This window comes from Phialemonium atrogriseum (genome assembly GCF_030411735.1).
Source record: "Phialemonium atrogriseum strain 8032-3 unplaced genomic scaffold QBC33scaffold_16, whole genome shotgun sequence".
NCBI classification, from domain to species: Eukaryota; Fungi; Ascomycota; class Sordariomycetes; order Cephalothecales; family Cephalothecaceae; genus Phialemonium; species Phialemonium atrogriseum.
The window spans coordinates 153313-166908 of NW_026848153.1; the positions used below are offsets into that span (position 1 = coordinate 153313).

General features: G+C 58.0%; 7 protein-coding genes across 7 annotated transcripts; 3 read left to right on the forward strand and 4 right to left on the reverse strand.

The window, feature by feature from the left end:
• Positions 1-197: 197 nt before the first annotated feature.
• On the reverse strand, positions 198-839 carry QBC33DRAFT_560027 (Alb1-domain-containing protein; the record flags this gene model as incomplete). The annotated part of the gene is made up of 2 exons (XM_060430022.1): positions 198-727; positions 812-839. The coding sequence occupies 2 exons, from the start codon at positions 837-839 to the stop codon at positions 198-200; spliced, it is 558 nt and encodes a 185-aa protein (XP_060282332.1).
• A 68-nt stretch (positions 840-907) lies between these two features.
• Positions 908-3807, forward strand: QBC33DRAFT_541881 (ubiquitin carboxyl-terminal hydrolase 1). Its single transcript, XM_060428207.1, has one exon. It carries the CDS (start codon positions 1341-1343, stop codon positions 3534-3536), a length of 2196 nt encoding a protein of 731 aa, XP_060282333.1. The 5' UTR covers positions 908-1340; the 3' UTR covers positions 3537-3807.
• A 587-nt stretch (positions 3808-4394) lies between these two features.
• Positions 4395-5950, forward strand: QBC33DRAFT_589077 (triose-phosphate transporter family-domain-containing protein; the record flags this gene model as incomplete). The annotated part of the gene is made up of 5 exons (XM_060431570.1): positions 4395-4477; positions 4543-4610; positions 4698-4703; positions 4783-5450; positions 5585-5950. 5 exons carry the CDS (start codon positions 4395-4397, stop codon positions 5948-5950), a joined length of 1191 nt encoding a protein of 396 aa, XP_060282334.1.
• Positions 5951-6068: 118 nt separating this feature from the next.
• On the reverse strand, positions 6069-9462 carry QBC33DRAFT_541888 (complex proteins associated with Set1p component shg1-domain-containing protein). The gene is made up of 2 exons (XM_060428208.1): positions 9018-9462; positions 6069-8947 (listed from the first exon to the last, which is right to left on the reverse strand). Exons 1-2 carry the CDS (start codon positions 9237-9239, stop codon positions 6368-6370), a joined length of 2802 nt encoding a protein of 933 aa, XP_060282335.1. The 5' UTR covers positions 9240-9462; the 3' UTR covers positions 6069-6367.
• Positions 9463-9565: 103 nt separating this feature from the next.
• QBC33DRAFT_570841 (uncharacterized protein) lies at positions 9566-10355 on the forward strand. The gene is made up of 2 exons (XM_060430584.1): positions 9566-9762; positions 9882-10355. Exons 1-2 carry the CDS (start codon positions 9729-9731, stop codon positions 10103-10105), a joined length of 258 nt encoding a protein of 85 aa, XP_060282336.1. The 5' UTR covers positions 9566-9728; the 3' UTR covers positions 10106-10355.
• On the reverse strand, positions 10196-12079 carry QBC33DRAFT_541892 (uncharacterized protein). Its single transcript, XM_060428209.1, has 3 exons — positions 12008-12079; positions 11282-11937; positions 10196-11225 (listed from the first exon to the last, which is right to left on the reverse strand). The coding sequence occupies exons 2-3, from the start codon at positions 11840-11842 to the stop codon at positions 10392-10394; spliced, it is 1395 nt and encodes a 464-aa protein (XP_060282337.1). The 5' UTR covers positions 11843-11937; positions 12008-12079; the 3' UTR covers positions 10196-10391.
• A 287-nt stretch (positions 12080-12366) lies between these two features.
• Positions 12367-13554, reverse strand: QBC33DRAFT_570843 (putative translation initiation factor if-3 protein). Its single transcript, XM_060430585.1, has one exon. It carries the CDS (start codon positions 13402-13404, stop codon positions 12532-12534), a length of 873 nt encoding a protein of 290 aa, XP_060282338.1. The 5' UTR covers positions 13405-13554; the 3' UTR covers positions 12367-12531.
• Positions 13555-13596: the final 42 nt, after the last annotated feature.

Consider the following 13596-nt stretch of genomic DNA (forward strand, 5'->3'; position numbering starts at 1 on the left):
ATTCCCATGCCCAGCAATTTTCCCTCTTCTACTCCGTTTGACTCGACAAGGTACTGTGGTAAAGTGCCCGGTGAGTATGCTCTTCGTATCGTTCGTATGCCTGATATGGTATCTCGAGTTTGCCCAACTTCCCAAACCTAAACGCCAGACAAGAAGGCCCCTTTAAGGGGCATAAACCAGTCCGAGTCCGCAACGAGTTACAAAATCTCATCTTCATCATCCAGGACCGGCGCCGGGACCGGGGCCAGTGGCGTTGACTGGGAGGCCAACGAAGTGTCCTTCTGTGCTGGTTCTCCGTCAGGGACATCCATCTCTTCATCTGTGTCGGCGTAGGAGCCAGCGTCATCGTCCTCCCCGTCCTGAAGCCCGACGGCGAGGTCCCTGGCGTCTGGCGGAGGAATCTCCTTGTTGACTTCGTCCCACGGCTTACTCCTCGCCTTTATGACCCTAGCCTGGCCTTTACTCTTCTGGAGCTTCTTTTCTGTCCTGTCCACGACGACCTCGGCGCGATCCAACCCCTTCTCGTGCCGCCGCCTTGCCTTGGTGCTCATCACCGCCTTCCTCCCCGTCTTGGATTTCTTGGTGATCCCTCCGCTATGGTGCGCCGCCAAGACTGCTGGTCGGCGGTTGATCGACTCGGCCGGAGGCTTCAAATTCTTCAGCGACTTGTCGGTGTCGATACCGGGAGAGGTTGCCCGCCTTGCAGCTCGGGAATGAAGGGAGGGAGCTGTCTCGGATGTTAGAAAAACTCGTTGAACTGGAACCAAGCATGGAGAGGATGATCTGATAGTCTTGCCTTTTTTGCCCTTACTGCCCTTGGATATCCCGCCTTTTGCCATTCTGTCAATATCGTGTATAAGGCGAGCAATAAGGTAGGAACCTAGGGAGTTGAATCGCAGTTCCACAACTTTTTTCTCTTATGTTTTCTATTTTATTTTATTTTCCGTTATTCTTCTCCCCCCACTTCTGAGTGTGACCCCACCAAACAGCGCCTTCAGCCCTTCACTGGACTTTTAATGCAGGAACTGGGGTACAGCGGGGGACGGCAACGTTTTTGGCCGATCCCAAATGCTGCAGGTGCTCTGAGCACATGCAAGATTCAATCCACAGAGAACAGTTCTCAAACAGGTTCACCCCGTCATCTTTGCTCGCTCGCCCTACCCTGCCTAGCCCGCACTCACTCACTCTACACCCTGATTCCATCAACTAGCAGGTAGACCTCTTCTCTTCTTTGGCTATGGCTGGCTCTTCAACTCTTCTCATTTCGGATACGCTTTGCTGAAGCCAGATTATACGTGTCCGACCGGCCCAGGCGGTTCTGCGGTCGGATCGTCCTCAGGATGAATTCAGACACGAAGCGCATCCTGAGCCAGTTCGATTCCTACGACGATCCCGGCATCTACCCAGGTTACTACTCCTCAGATCGGCTGATAGATCGTCTCTTCCATCCAACTGTCCTCATTTCCGTTGTCGTTATCGGCCTGGCCATCTACTACCAAAGGGCCTCACAGAACGGAGAGCTTCGCCCGCTGCTCGAGCTTTTGTGGGACCGCTTTGTCCATATAATCCCCGCGAGATTGCTGTATGCTATCGACAACTGGCTCAACCCACCGTTGTTCCCGACACCCATGCTTCAGACACGGTCCCGCACCCATGCCGCCAAGAGCGAGGTTCTTCGGAGGGTCCTGGGCATGGACGGGCCGGGCGGGATCATGACATCCATGTCGCAGGCAGGGCGGAGGAGCTTGAGCAGTCTCGCCGGCGGCCTTTCGGGTACCAAGGGCTACTCGGACACGCCGCCCGGTCTGGGAAACTGGGATAACTCGTGTTACCAGAATAGCATCCTGCAGAGCCTCGTGGCGCTGAAGCCGCTGCCGCCGTATCTTGCGAGCTCCGTGGCAGGCAGGGCACAGGGCCGGCTAAACACGACCATGGTGGATGCACTGCGCGACCTGCTCGGGGATTTGAATGACGAGTCGAACAATGGAAAGACATTGTGGACGCCAAGTATCCTCAAGAATATGAGTACTTGGCAGCAGCAGGACGCTCAGGAGTACTTCTCAAAGCTGCTGGACGAGATGGACAAAGAGATGGCGAAAGCAGCCAGGGCCATGCAAAAACCGGCCGGGCTTGTCTTCGACCTTACGAGCGACGAGACTACGGCCAGCCAGCATAGCGACGACAGCGGCTATCAGAGTCTATCTAACCATTCGAAAGCGGGCGCCGAGCTCAGGCCGTTGCGGAATCCCCTCGAGGGTCTTGCTGCTCAAAGGGTCGCCTGCACGGCGTGCGGCTACTCGGAAGGGCTGTCGATGATCCCATTCAACTGCCTTACCCTGAGCCTCGGCACGGATAAGAACGAGCACGATCTTTACGAGAGATTGGATAGCTATACGAAAGTAGAGTCTATTCCCGGTGTCGACTGTGCGAAGTGCACTCTGCTCAAGTTTAGGAAGATGATCAACATTATCATTGAAAGGAGCCAGAATGCCGGGACGAGCGAAAAAGACTTCCCGGAACCGTTTGCAAGGTTGCGTGCTATAGACGACGCACTCGAGGAGGATGATTTCGATGACAAGACCTTGTCGGAAGGCTGCAAGATACCCCCGCAGCAGCGAGTCAGCTCGACGAAAACGAAACAAGCAGTCATTGCTCGGGCCCCGCAGAGCCTGGCCATCCACATGAATCGGTCCGTCTTTGACGAGTCCACGGGCTTCATGTTCAAGAACCCCGCTGCCGTCAGATTCCCCATGACCCTGGACCTCGGTCCATGGTGCCTCGGGAGCGCGGACCGATTAACAGGCCACATCGGTGAGACGGCAGTGGATCCTGTGGATGAGAAGGTCGTCCTCGGCGCAAAAGACGAGGAACAGTGGTTGCTAGACCCGAGGGTTTCCATGGTAGCTGGCGACAAGCACCCGTCTAAGATCACAGGGCCTATATACGAGCTTCGAGCGGTAATCACGCACTATGGCCAGCATGAGAACGGGCATTACGTCTGTTACAGGAGGCACCCCCGGTCCTCACACCCGTGCGGAGGGGAACCCCCCCAGCTCAGATCGGAGGATGATTGGGATGGTGTCAACAGCCTGGATGGGAAGACTTCGTTTGAGCACGACGGGCCCGATTCGGACGCACCGAGGCAAGCAGAGCCGCAGGACACGGAGGAGGAGCCCCCGTCTCAGTGGTGGAGGCTGAGCGACCAGGACGTGACCGTTGCCGATGAGGAGACGGTCCTCAGGCAGGGCGGCGTTTTCATGCTCTTCTACGACTGCGTCGACCCCAGCTCCGTGGTGATGTCAGACGAGGATGCCTTGGCTGATACAGTGATGTTGCATGGAGGGCTGGTGAAGCCCGGTGTGGGAGTCAAGGAGGCTACCGGTGTTTCCAAGGGCGGCGGCTCGGAAAGCGCACATGCTCCTCGGAGTGCCAAGTTTGCCGCGTCAAAAACAGCGACCGTGGGCGGCGACGACGAGGTTTTAGAGAGGGCGAGGGGAGCACCTCTACCACTGGAGAGTGATGACGATGGCCTGTGAGCGTGTATGACAGGGACGAACGTGGACCTTATGGCGCAGGACGGGAGTGCAGTTGTGCTGTATTATTTTGCATAGCGATGGCGTTGGGGGGTGATACCACTTACGGGCTGTTTGCACAAAGTCACAGTCACGAAATTCGGGGCATATTTCCTAGTATGGTTGCAACGGGAATGCTAATTAACGAAACCGACTTCTGGGAATGTTTTGGTTCATTGCCAGGTGGATATATTCCACTGAGCGGATTATGAATACATCGATATTACAGGTTCTACTGTAGTGACCACTTTTTTTGCTGTGAGTGAGCATCCAAGTCGCAGAACTGAAGGTGTAAGTCAACCATTATGCAACGTCGAAAATCGGAACAGCCCCCCTGAACGCCAGCCTACGACCGCGTTGCTATGCAAAAAGCATTAGTTGCGCCTCCTTGACATATGTACGTATTATAATACTGACCATTCCCTCTCTGTGTGTAGACTACAATGTTGCGAGTGTCAATGTGGCATTTGTCGCCCTTGCATCACTGGCATCCGATTCCATACCTACAAATCGGCGCCCTGATTCAGCTGAGCTGAGTGGTACGCGATGCCCGTACGCCATGCAGGTCTTTTGCGCAATCACTTCTACTGCTTTAGTTGCTCATCCAAAACGGCTCCTGCTGACCTTCCTTCGCGAGATCCTACCGTGGAATCCCAGAACATTCTACTAGCCCGTATAGTTAGCCCGTACGTAGCCTTCACTCTAAACTGTTGGGCTCAAGACAGGCAGCCAGAAGGGTTGATCACGCTTTCATTGTTGACGGTCTCTCCATTACATCCACCATCGTCGATTCGCACATCCGCCTCGGGCCAAGCCAACGTCATGTCGGGCGATGCCGAAGCACAGAGTAATGACAGGCCTCGGAGCTTCCGGCAGCTCGGCTCACACCCGGCCTTCTCTATCTCGTATGTCCCAAGCCAGCTTCGATACCCGAATCTCGAACAAGTCACTCATTTTACCTGGTAAACAGGAGTTGGATATTCTGCTCTAGTCTGACAGTTCTCCTCAACAAGTGGCTAATGTCCACAGTCGGCTTCAGTAAGGAACTCATCCCCCTCACGCCTGATCCTATTCCAGCTCAACTTGTATGTTACATATATATACTTGCTAACGATAGATAACAAGAATATCGTATGTCATCCCCTTCAGGAAACCACCCACCCATCCACCGCGCATAGCAGCACTAACCTCACCCCTCCCCCAAACCCAGCCATAACCCTAACCTCCTGGCACCTCCTCTTCGCCAGCCTAGTCACTCAGCTCCTCTCCCGGACAACCCCCCTCCTGGACGCCCGCCGCACCGCCAAGATAACAGGCCGCCTCTACCTCCGCGCCGTCGTCCCCGCCGCCCTCGCCCACGCCGCCGCCCTCGCCTGCACCAACCTGGCCCTGGCGCGCCTCAGCCTCGCCCTGGCGACCGTCCTCCGCGCCGCCTGGCCCGTCGCGTCCCTCCTCGCCGCCTGGGCCCTCGGCCTCGACAACCCGCCGCTCCGCCGCGCCCTCTACGCCCTCGCCGTCCTCCCCGGCGTCGCCCTCGCCGTCGTCGCCCGCCCCGCCGGCTCGGACTCGGACTCGGAATCCGCCGGCCTCCTCTTCGGCGCCGGGGCCGTCGTCCTCGACGCCCTGCACGCGGCCGTTGCGGCGGCGCTGCTGCTCTCCTCCGGGGATGGGGCCCCGGGCGCGGGCGCGGGCGTGGGGCTCGACCCGCTCGTCGCGCTGTACTACACCGCGCCCGTGTCGGCCGCCGCGACCTCCCTGGCGGCGCTGGCCGTCGAGTGGCGCGCCTTCGACCCCGCCGACCTGGCCAGGGCCGGGCTCTTGACGCTGCTCGCGAGCGCCGTCGCGTCGTTTGTGCTGGCCGTCGCTGGCGCGTTTGTGGTTGGTAATCCCCTTTCCCGTCCCTACATCCCCCTTTTTTCTTCTTTTTGTGGTTCTCCGTACCAAGCCGTATCACCCCCTGCCGCCCTCTTCCCCCCGATCCTATCAACTAAACCAAAAAAAAAAATTCCCAGACAACCAAGACCTCCAAACCCACCATATCCACAGCCTCCCTCCTCCGAGACTTCCTCCTAATCGCCGCCTCCGTCATCGTGTGGCGCACCCACCTGACCCCCCCGCAACTCCTCGGCTACGCCCTCGCCTGCGTCGCCGTCGTGCACTACTCGCTCGGCTGGGAGCAGATGGCCGCGCGCTCGGCCGCCGGGTGGGCTTACGCCAGGGAGGTGGCGGCCGCCGAGCCCGACGAGGTGCGCCGGTCCCTGGCGGCCCGGAAGAGCCTCGTCGTGGCGCTGGCGGCCACGGCTGCCGGGTTGCTTACCGTCGGGTACGTGTTTAGTGGGGCGGGTGCTAGTGTTGCGATGAGCGCGAGGGCGGGCTAGATAGATGGAGATGTGTTGCCGTGGGGGGGGGGGGGGGGGGGGCGTGGGGGGGGGGGGGGGGGGGGGGGGGGGGGGGGGGGGGGGGGGGGGGTGAAGGGTGGAGGGAGGAGATGGAAGGGGGTGTTGTACAGGTGTAATATTAGGATTTTATATCTTACGGCTTGATGCTGGCCTTGCTCTGTCTGTCTAGGAGAATACTCTCGGGGCAGTGCCGACCGTTTCGGTCGGCTCTCATGATTATGCGAAAGGGGCTTAGGGTTCTAATATACAGTAAAATGGAAAGTCAGACGGGGCTTTGCGACAATGCCGTAAAATGTAGACCAACGCCCGCCACTGTTGGGTATCAAAGCCTCCGAAACCACCCTTTCCGATGATAAACTCATTGTAACAGAGATAACCTCGGACTACTGTACGTCCTTAGCCTCGGTTCCTGCTAGGTCGCCGGCTACAGTCACGATGGTCTCGGCCGCCGCGATCCCGGTCCCGGTCCCGGTCCCTATCTCTGTCCCTATCTCTGTCTCTGTCCCTGTCCCTGTCACGATCGCGGTCGCGGTCGCGTTCTCGCCTGAGCGGAACAGACACGCTCCTATCGGGCCTGCTCCGTCGGCGATCTCTATCCCTATCCCTATCCCTATCCCTATCCCGATCCCGATCCCGATCCCTGTCCGTAGTCCGGTCCTTGTCCTTGTCCCGATCCCTGTCTCGTTCACTCTCCCGCTCTTTGTCACGAGTTCGCTCCCGTTCCCGTTCCCGCTCCCTATTCCTACTTCGGGACCTCGACCGGCTGCGCCGCCTTCTGTCATCCCTGTCCCGATCGCGATCACGATTCCAATCGCGATTGTGATCCGGCCGCCGCTCACGGTCACGGTCACGGTCACGGTCGCGATCGTGGTCTCGATCCTTGTCTCTCTCCCTGTTGTCGTCTCGGTGCCGTTCGACTCGGCGTTCCCGATCCCGGTCCCGGACACTGCCAGCGGGAATATAGCGATCAATGTCGTCGGTTTCGCGCCGGCGCTTGATGTCGGGAGACGAATCACCGGCGCGCCTATCATCGATGCCGGGGATGGGCTTGCCTTTCTCGCGGGCCTCCCGCTGAGCGGCAAGGTATGCCTTGGCTTCTTGCTCCCGCTTCTTGACCTCGGCTTGCTTCCATGCCTCTTTCCCGTCATGATCCAGGCTAGGCGGAGGTCTAGCCGCGGAAAGCGGTGGTGACCTCGAGCGGCTCCTCTTGGGTCTGTCTCGCTCTCTATCCCGCTCCTTATCTCGTTCCCGGTCCTGGTCGCGGTCCTTGCTACGGCCCCGGCGACTAGCCCGGCTGTGCTCGCGACGGCCCGTTTCCCTTCTTTCGGTTCGATCGCGGCTACGGTCCCTCCTGTCAGATCTCAAGCGGGAGCGAGACCTATCGCGCCGGTCGGTTCGAGGGCGCGGCGAGCGACTGCGCTCCTTCTTTTCGTCCCTCGTATCTTTCGAGACTCTGGCTCGCGAGGCGCTTCCTTCTCTGCGCTCATCACGCCTGTCCGTACGTACTCGTGAGCGACTCCTCTCACGCCTGTCGGCTCGAACTCGTGGCTTCTCGCTAGGGTCTTCTTTGCGGCCATCATCGCGGTCATCTCTTCTCTCATCCCGGCGGTCACCTCGTCGATCAGGTCGCTCTGATCGAACCCGAGAACGACTTCTGTCCTTTCTGTCGTCTCTCTTATCCTTCGTTCTTGAGCGGCTTCGATCCCGCCGCCTTGGCGAGTAGGAACGGTAATCCTTTCTTCTGCGATCGTCCACACGGCTCCGTTCTCGCTCCCTGACCTTGTCCTTCTCCCTTGGTGCCTCCTTGTTGACGTCGTGATCTCGATCCCGACGAGCACGAGATGGACTTCTAGTCTTTCGACGCTCTTCTTTAGGCTTGAGATCCTTAGACTCTTTGCTCTCCTTGGTGTCCTTGGTGTCCTTGGTATCCTTGGTATCCTTGATCTCCTTAACCGGGTTCGTATCTTTCGGTTCAGGTCTGACACTGGCGGCCTCGACGAGTCTCTTAGACTCGGTCACCTTTGGCGAACCTCGGCGGATGGGGTCAATGGCAGAGGCAGGCATGATGCGGCGGGGTGGGGGAATGAGAGCCTCGTCAATCTCAATCTCTGGCTGTTTTGGCGCAGCACGCTTGCTTTCTCTCAGGAGATCGGCCAATGCTTCCTGTTCCAGTCGTTCGTGGTCCTCCTTAGAAAGTTGCTTCTTGACGACCTCGTCCTTGGAATCCTTGGAACTCTTCGCGCGCGCATCGCGATCATCTGGGGCTCGGTCCTTATCACGTTCGCGGTGCCGATCCCTATCCCTGGCCCGATCCCGGCTCCGATCTCTGTCACGACGGTCACGGCTTCGGTCGCGGGGACGACTGCGATGACGCTCACGGCTGCGATCCCGTTCGCGACTCCGGACTCGGTCGCGGCGATCGCGGCTGCGATGGCGGTCGCGGTCGCGGTCACGGTCGCGTTCCCTCTCCTTCTCCCTCTCACGATCGCGCTCTTGTCGTTCCATTTCCCTCTTCTCGTCCCGTTCGCGTTCTTCCTTCCGCCGAGCCTCGCGGGCAGCCCGCTCCTCCTCTCGTCTCTTGATTTCTTCCCGCTCCCGGATTTCCCGCTCCAGCTTCCGCTTCTTCTCCTCAACCTCCCGCAGCTCCTGTCTGACGCGCTCTCTCTCGGCTCGTCGGGCGGCCGTCTCGGCCGCGTACTCTTCGTCCGTCTTCGCGCCGCGCTCGCGTTCCTCCCTTGCACTATCGTCGCCGATTTCGGCGCGTCGTAATTCGCGGATGCGCGCCTCGATCGCATCCGTGTCGATTAGGCCCTCGAGAACGGACTCGGCCTTTTGGTAGACGCCGCTGCGATCCAACGCGCCGTCAATGAGTGCGGCTGCCTTGCCGCGATCGAGAGTGAGAAGCTGGTTCGGGTTTCTCTCGACTTCTTGCTCAGCCACTTCAAGGATGGCTTTGGTGACTTGAGCTTCATAGTCCTGGGAGTTGTTAGACCAATGATTCAAGTGGTGGAGACGGTAAAGTGATAGAAACGCATCAAAAACATACGCTTGCCCCAAACTTCTCCCACACCTGCTTGCGGATGGCATCGTAGCCTCCCTTCTTCTTGAACGAGTGCGCAAGGCCCTCGATTGCAGAGCGCGTCGCGGAGGGTAGAGGTAGCTCAGAAGCCTTGAACTTCCGAGCCACAGGCACAACTGCCGGGGCAGCAACTGGAGGGGCCAGTTTCTCCGTGGCAGGAGACATGGTGGTGAGAGTCGTCGATGCCATCGGTGTCGTGTCGTTCACGGAGAGGGTTGGTTGTGGCTGCGCAGAGGCACAAATTCTCACGGCGTGAGAGGGACCTGTGTTTAAGGGGTCATTGCCAAAGCATATATTGCGTTGTCTTGCCAGGGTATTGTCGGCAATTACAGGAAGCTAATGGACGGCAGACTGGCTTTGTAGTGACGGGTCAGAAAGTCAGGTCGTGAGGCTCAATACAAGTTACCCTGATTTAGGTGATTTAGGTGGGGACCTCGTCCTCGTTGTGCCTGTCGCGAAGCGCTAACTAAACAAGCGCCGGAAAATCCTGGGCTCCATTTAGGCGCGCCAATCTCCAGAGCTTCAATTCAATGTCAGCAGGTGAATCCCCTCATACTCGCTGCAACAAAACGTTCAGAAGACCGGACAATCGAGCCATTGAGGGGGAATAAACAACACAACATCCCTCTGGGTACCCTCCAGCATCTCAAGATCTTGACTCTAATCGGATAGAGCAAAATGGTGTCTAGAATCCTCTTCTGGACGGGCTTCGGTACGCCATTCCCACCCTCTGTCTCTGCCCTGCCCATTCGAGGGTTACGATAGCTGCCTTTACGCCCACCCAACGGGCTCTTAGACAATGGCGGAAATACAAATACTAATTTTATCTAGGCGTGGCCACCCGCTTCTGGCAATTGGGAATCGAGATGCGACCATTCTTCAACAAGGAGTCACTATGGGCCTACCCCGTCTTTGCGGGATGCGGCGCGAGTTTCGGCTACTGGCTGCAGGGTGTGGACGCGAGGCAGACGGCCGTCCTGAACGAGCGGAAGGCGACTATTCTGGAGAAGAGGGCGAGGAGGGCACAGAGGGAGGGGACCGAGGTTACGGCATAACGGCAATGTAGTTGTGGAAGAATCTGTACATTTCGCGCTCGATGGACTTCCGAATAACGGAGAAGTTCTAGGAGTTTCAGCAGAGATATTGTCCCCCTTATCAACTGCTTGGGGTGCTACACAACCATAATTGAGGAATAAGCCAGGCATCTATTACACAAGGCCACGCTAATTAGGTGACTATATTTCGTCGTCAGGTTTCTGTCCCTGAGCAGCGCAGCTGCACACCAGTGTGCACCTCCAACAGTCCAAAGATATCTATCTATCTATACAAAGGCTTTCTTGCTCACAGTTGATCCTCTTGCATCGTTAGGATTGCTAGAATCCCCTGCGCTGGGGCGTTGCCCGTCTCGCTTTCATATTCGGTCACAACCACTTCGAGATACTTACCCCGGGTGGTATCGAACAGCAATCGGAAATCCTCGGCCGAGTTTCTTTCGGGATCAATCTCGTTGTAGGTCAGCGAATCGGTCGGCACCCTGTCTCTGTCGAAGTTGATGGTCTCGCAGAGGGCGATGACCGGGATGTTCGCATCAGCGGCGGCCATGGAGATATCGCATGTTCCGGCAGGCCCGTACATAGAGCCGTTGGCAAACATTGCCTCAGCGCCAAGGAAGACCTTTGTTGCCCGGCGGACCTGGAGTCGCAAGCCACTGAGGTTTGGGGAGTAAAACACCCTGATCCCTTCGTGTCGCAAGACCTTTGCGAGGGCCTGACCCGTTTGGTCAAAGGGGTCATCAACGACGGCCACGTCGAATTTCTTTCCATCTTGCCATGCCTGGAGAAGGGTCTTCTGGACAAGACGGTGCGAACCGTACGTAAGCACGACATCGCTATCGCAGATCATGTCTGCCGCGTTTCTTGCTATGACCAGCTCCGCCAGCGTGATTCTCTCGTTGATAAATGAATCGATCGACTCGAGCAACCCTTCCTTGGCTTCTTCTTCGGGGGTATCGATGTCGAACTTGTTGATGATTGCCTTCAGAAATCTAATGGCATTTCCCATAGAAAAGCACATTGGTCTACATTCTGTCAGGTATTCGATCTGCGGGTTCAAGACGTGCGGCAGAAAATGCCGGGAGAGCGAGTTCCCCTTTGGCGTCTCATAAGACTCGATAACCTGGTCGCAATTAGCAAAACAAGCTCATCCTTTATGGGGGTCACTAGAATCCTTACTTTTTTGAAGGCAAGCAAGGTACACTTGAGCCTGGCAATGCTATCGCACACCGTGAACGCAGCCATCTGTTGTCCGAGGGCGAGGACTGCAGGGTGGACATCCTTATGTGCCTGTGAGGTCGAGATGCGCTTTGCCATTGGGATGTGGCTGAAGCAGTCGGGGATAGCGCGTCTAACGTCTGTCTCCACGACCACTGTCAAGGGCTGTTGTCCATGGGACGGTCGTCTCTGATTGCCCGTTCGTCCCACGGCGAGCCCACCGGAGCCCTGCTGTGCATCCTGCTTCCCCTTCCCCGGCTTGCCTCCCTTGCCGTCTGCTCCTGCGCCCGGTGATGGGCCCGAAAATACCCCGGCGGCGGCGATGGCGGCAGCTTTTGCGTCTTTCTCTCGTGCTCTGCGCGCGGCCTTTTCAGCCTTCGCCTTGGCCTTCAGTTCGGCATTTGACAGCCTTGGCGCGTCCGCTGGCGCATTCGCGGGAGGGTCAGCCGCTGGGACTGGGCCAGGGTTCTCGACCTGCTGAGGCGGAGCGGGTACTGGGACTCCGTTGGCTTCTGTCGCCATCTGGTGTGTGGACGTGGGGAGGATGTTGGTTGCGGTGCTGCTGGTGGCTTTTCACTCCTCTGTCGAGTCGTTTAGGGAGAAAAAGAATGCGGGTTCTGTTCGACTGTGTTGGCAATTGAGAAACGTGCTAGAACTTTTAGACATGGAAGTTTGCATAGCGATTACTTTCCGTGTTCCAAGAGGACCGGTTCAATTGGAAGTGTCAGAAACTGAAAGTTGAGTCACTGCTTGGTCGCGATCCAAAGTAAAATAAAAATGCCCCGCGCCCGATTACTAGCATGAGAAACCATATATATCCCTGCCAAGGACCGACTCCTTTATTGGAGCCAACCGCAAACTTAATTACAAGACAAAGGCGAGCAAGCTTGACAGTAAACCAGCCGAGGCATGGTTATATAGTCCATTTTCTCTTACTTTTCCTACCCCCAATTTTTATTTTATTTTTTATTTATTTTTTTTGGTTTTGGGTTTGGGGGGATTTTTAACGAAGCTTAATGCAAACAAACCTGCGCAAGATAAGGAGGGTCACCTAAGTAGGTAGGGCAGCCCAACGTATACGTCGGCCGCGTCTTTGTAGAATGGCGACTGCTCTATAATTAGACGCTATTCAGCGCTCTCCCCCTCTCCGTATACTAGATACGGTATCGTAGGTACAATATGTACAGTAGCCTTAGTCCAGGACCAGCCGATCATGAGCCCTCTCCCTGCGGGCCTTCCCAGAACAGCCTCGCCTGCCCTCCTACCACCCCCTCCATGCCCTTGAACTCCTTCGACCCGGGCACCTCATCGATCGCCTCCTTGACCATCCTAAGCACCTCCGCCGACTCGTCCTTGCTCGCCTGCCTCTTCTTGCGCTTCGCCCGGCTGAGCATCAGCACCTGGACCCTCAGCCCCTTCGCCAGGAATCCCTTCAGCTGCCTCAGCTTGGTCTGCAGGTCATGCGGCGCAATCGCCCAGTTGATCTCCACCTCCTTGGTCCCGACCGTCTTCTTCCTCTCCGCCTTTGCCTTCTCGACCGCCGCCGTCTGCAGCGCCTTCTTGTCGACGACCCGACAGATGGGGTACTGCGGCCCCGAGCGCGCCGCCTCGCTGTCCCCGTCCTCGCCTGCCGCCGCCTCCGCCCCTTCCTCCCCCTCCTGCTTCTGCTGCGGCATCGCGATCACGACGAGGCTGCTGACCAGCGGGTCCAGCCCCGCCAGCACGTCCGCCGTGCGCCTCGGCTCCGACAACCGGCCGTCGTCGCCGCGCACCAGGACAAGCTCGTGCGAGATCTCGCGGTCGCGCGGGAAGCGGCCCTTTTTTGCCGACGTCGCGCCGCCGCCGCCGCCGCCCCTGGGCCGGCTCGGGCCCCCCCGGAGGGCGTGCGCGGTGCCGGAGAAGAGGCGGGACGGGGGCGACGACGACGAGGAGGATGAGGTCGTGTACACGGCCGGGAGGAGGAGGCGTCGGAGTTGCGACGTGGCCGGTCCGGCGGCGTGGTGGTGGTGGTGGTCGGCGGTTCTGCTCGTGAAGACCCTAGCGAGGGCGGAGCTGGGGCGGGAGAGGCATCTTGTCGCCCTCATTTTGTTCGAGCGGCCTGCGATTGGAAAGGCCCGAGAGCATATGTCAGAAGCTCGGGGTGTTCTTGTGTTGTTCTGTTCCCAATGCAAAAGGAAAAGGAAAAAGAAAAGGCCAAGAGGCGGGTGTTGGCACCGAAAGATTGTTTGATGCAGGTCCCATCAGACCCATGTAGGTAGGTACCGCCAGGGTTGGCA

Coding starts and splice junctions, on each gene's coding strand:
- QBC33DRAFT_541881 (XM_060428207.1), top strand. CDS start 1,341: ATGAATTCAGACACGAAGCGCATCCTGAGCCAGTTCGATTCCTACGAC.
- QBC33DRAFT_541888 (XM_060428208.1), bottom strand. CDS start 9,239: ATGGCATCGACGACTCTCACCACCATGTCTCCTGCCACGGAGAAACTG. Junction 8,948..9,017: donor GGGAGAAGTTTGGGGCAAGC/GTATGTTTTTGA, acceptor AACAACTCCCAG/GACTATGAAGCTCAAGTCAC.
- QBC33DRAFT_570841 (XM_060430584.1), top strand. CDS start 9,729: ATGGTGTCTAGAATCCTCTTCTGGACGGGCTTCG. Junction 9,763..9,881: donor CCTCTTCTGGACGGGCTTCG/GTACGCCATTCC, acceptor AATTTTATCTAG/GCGTGGCCACCCGCTTCTGG.
- QBC33DRAFT_541892 (XM_060428209.1), bottom strand. CDS start 11,842: ATGGCGACAGAAGCCAACGGAGTCCCAGTACCCGCTCCGCCTCAGCAG. Junction 11,226..11,281: donor CCTTGCTTGCCTTCAAAAAA/GTAAGGATTCTA, acceptor AATTGCGACCAG/GTTATCGAGTCTTATGAGAC.
- QBC33DRAFT_570843 (XM_060430585.1), bottom strand. CDS start 13,404: ATGAGGGCGACAAGATGCCTCTCCCGCCCCAGCTCCGCCCTCGCTAGG.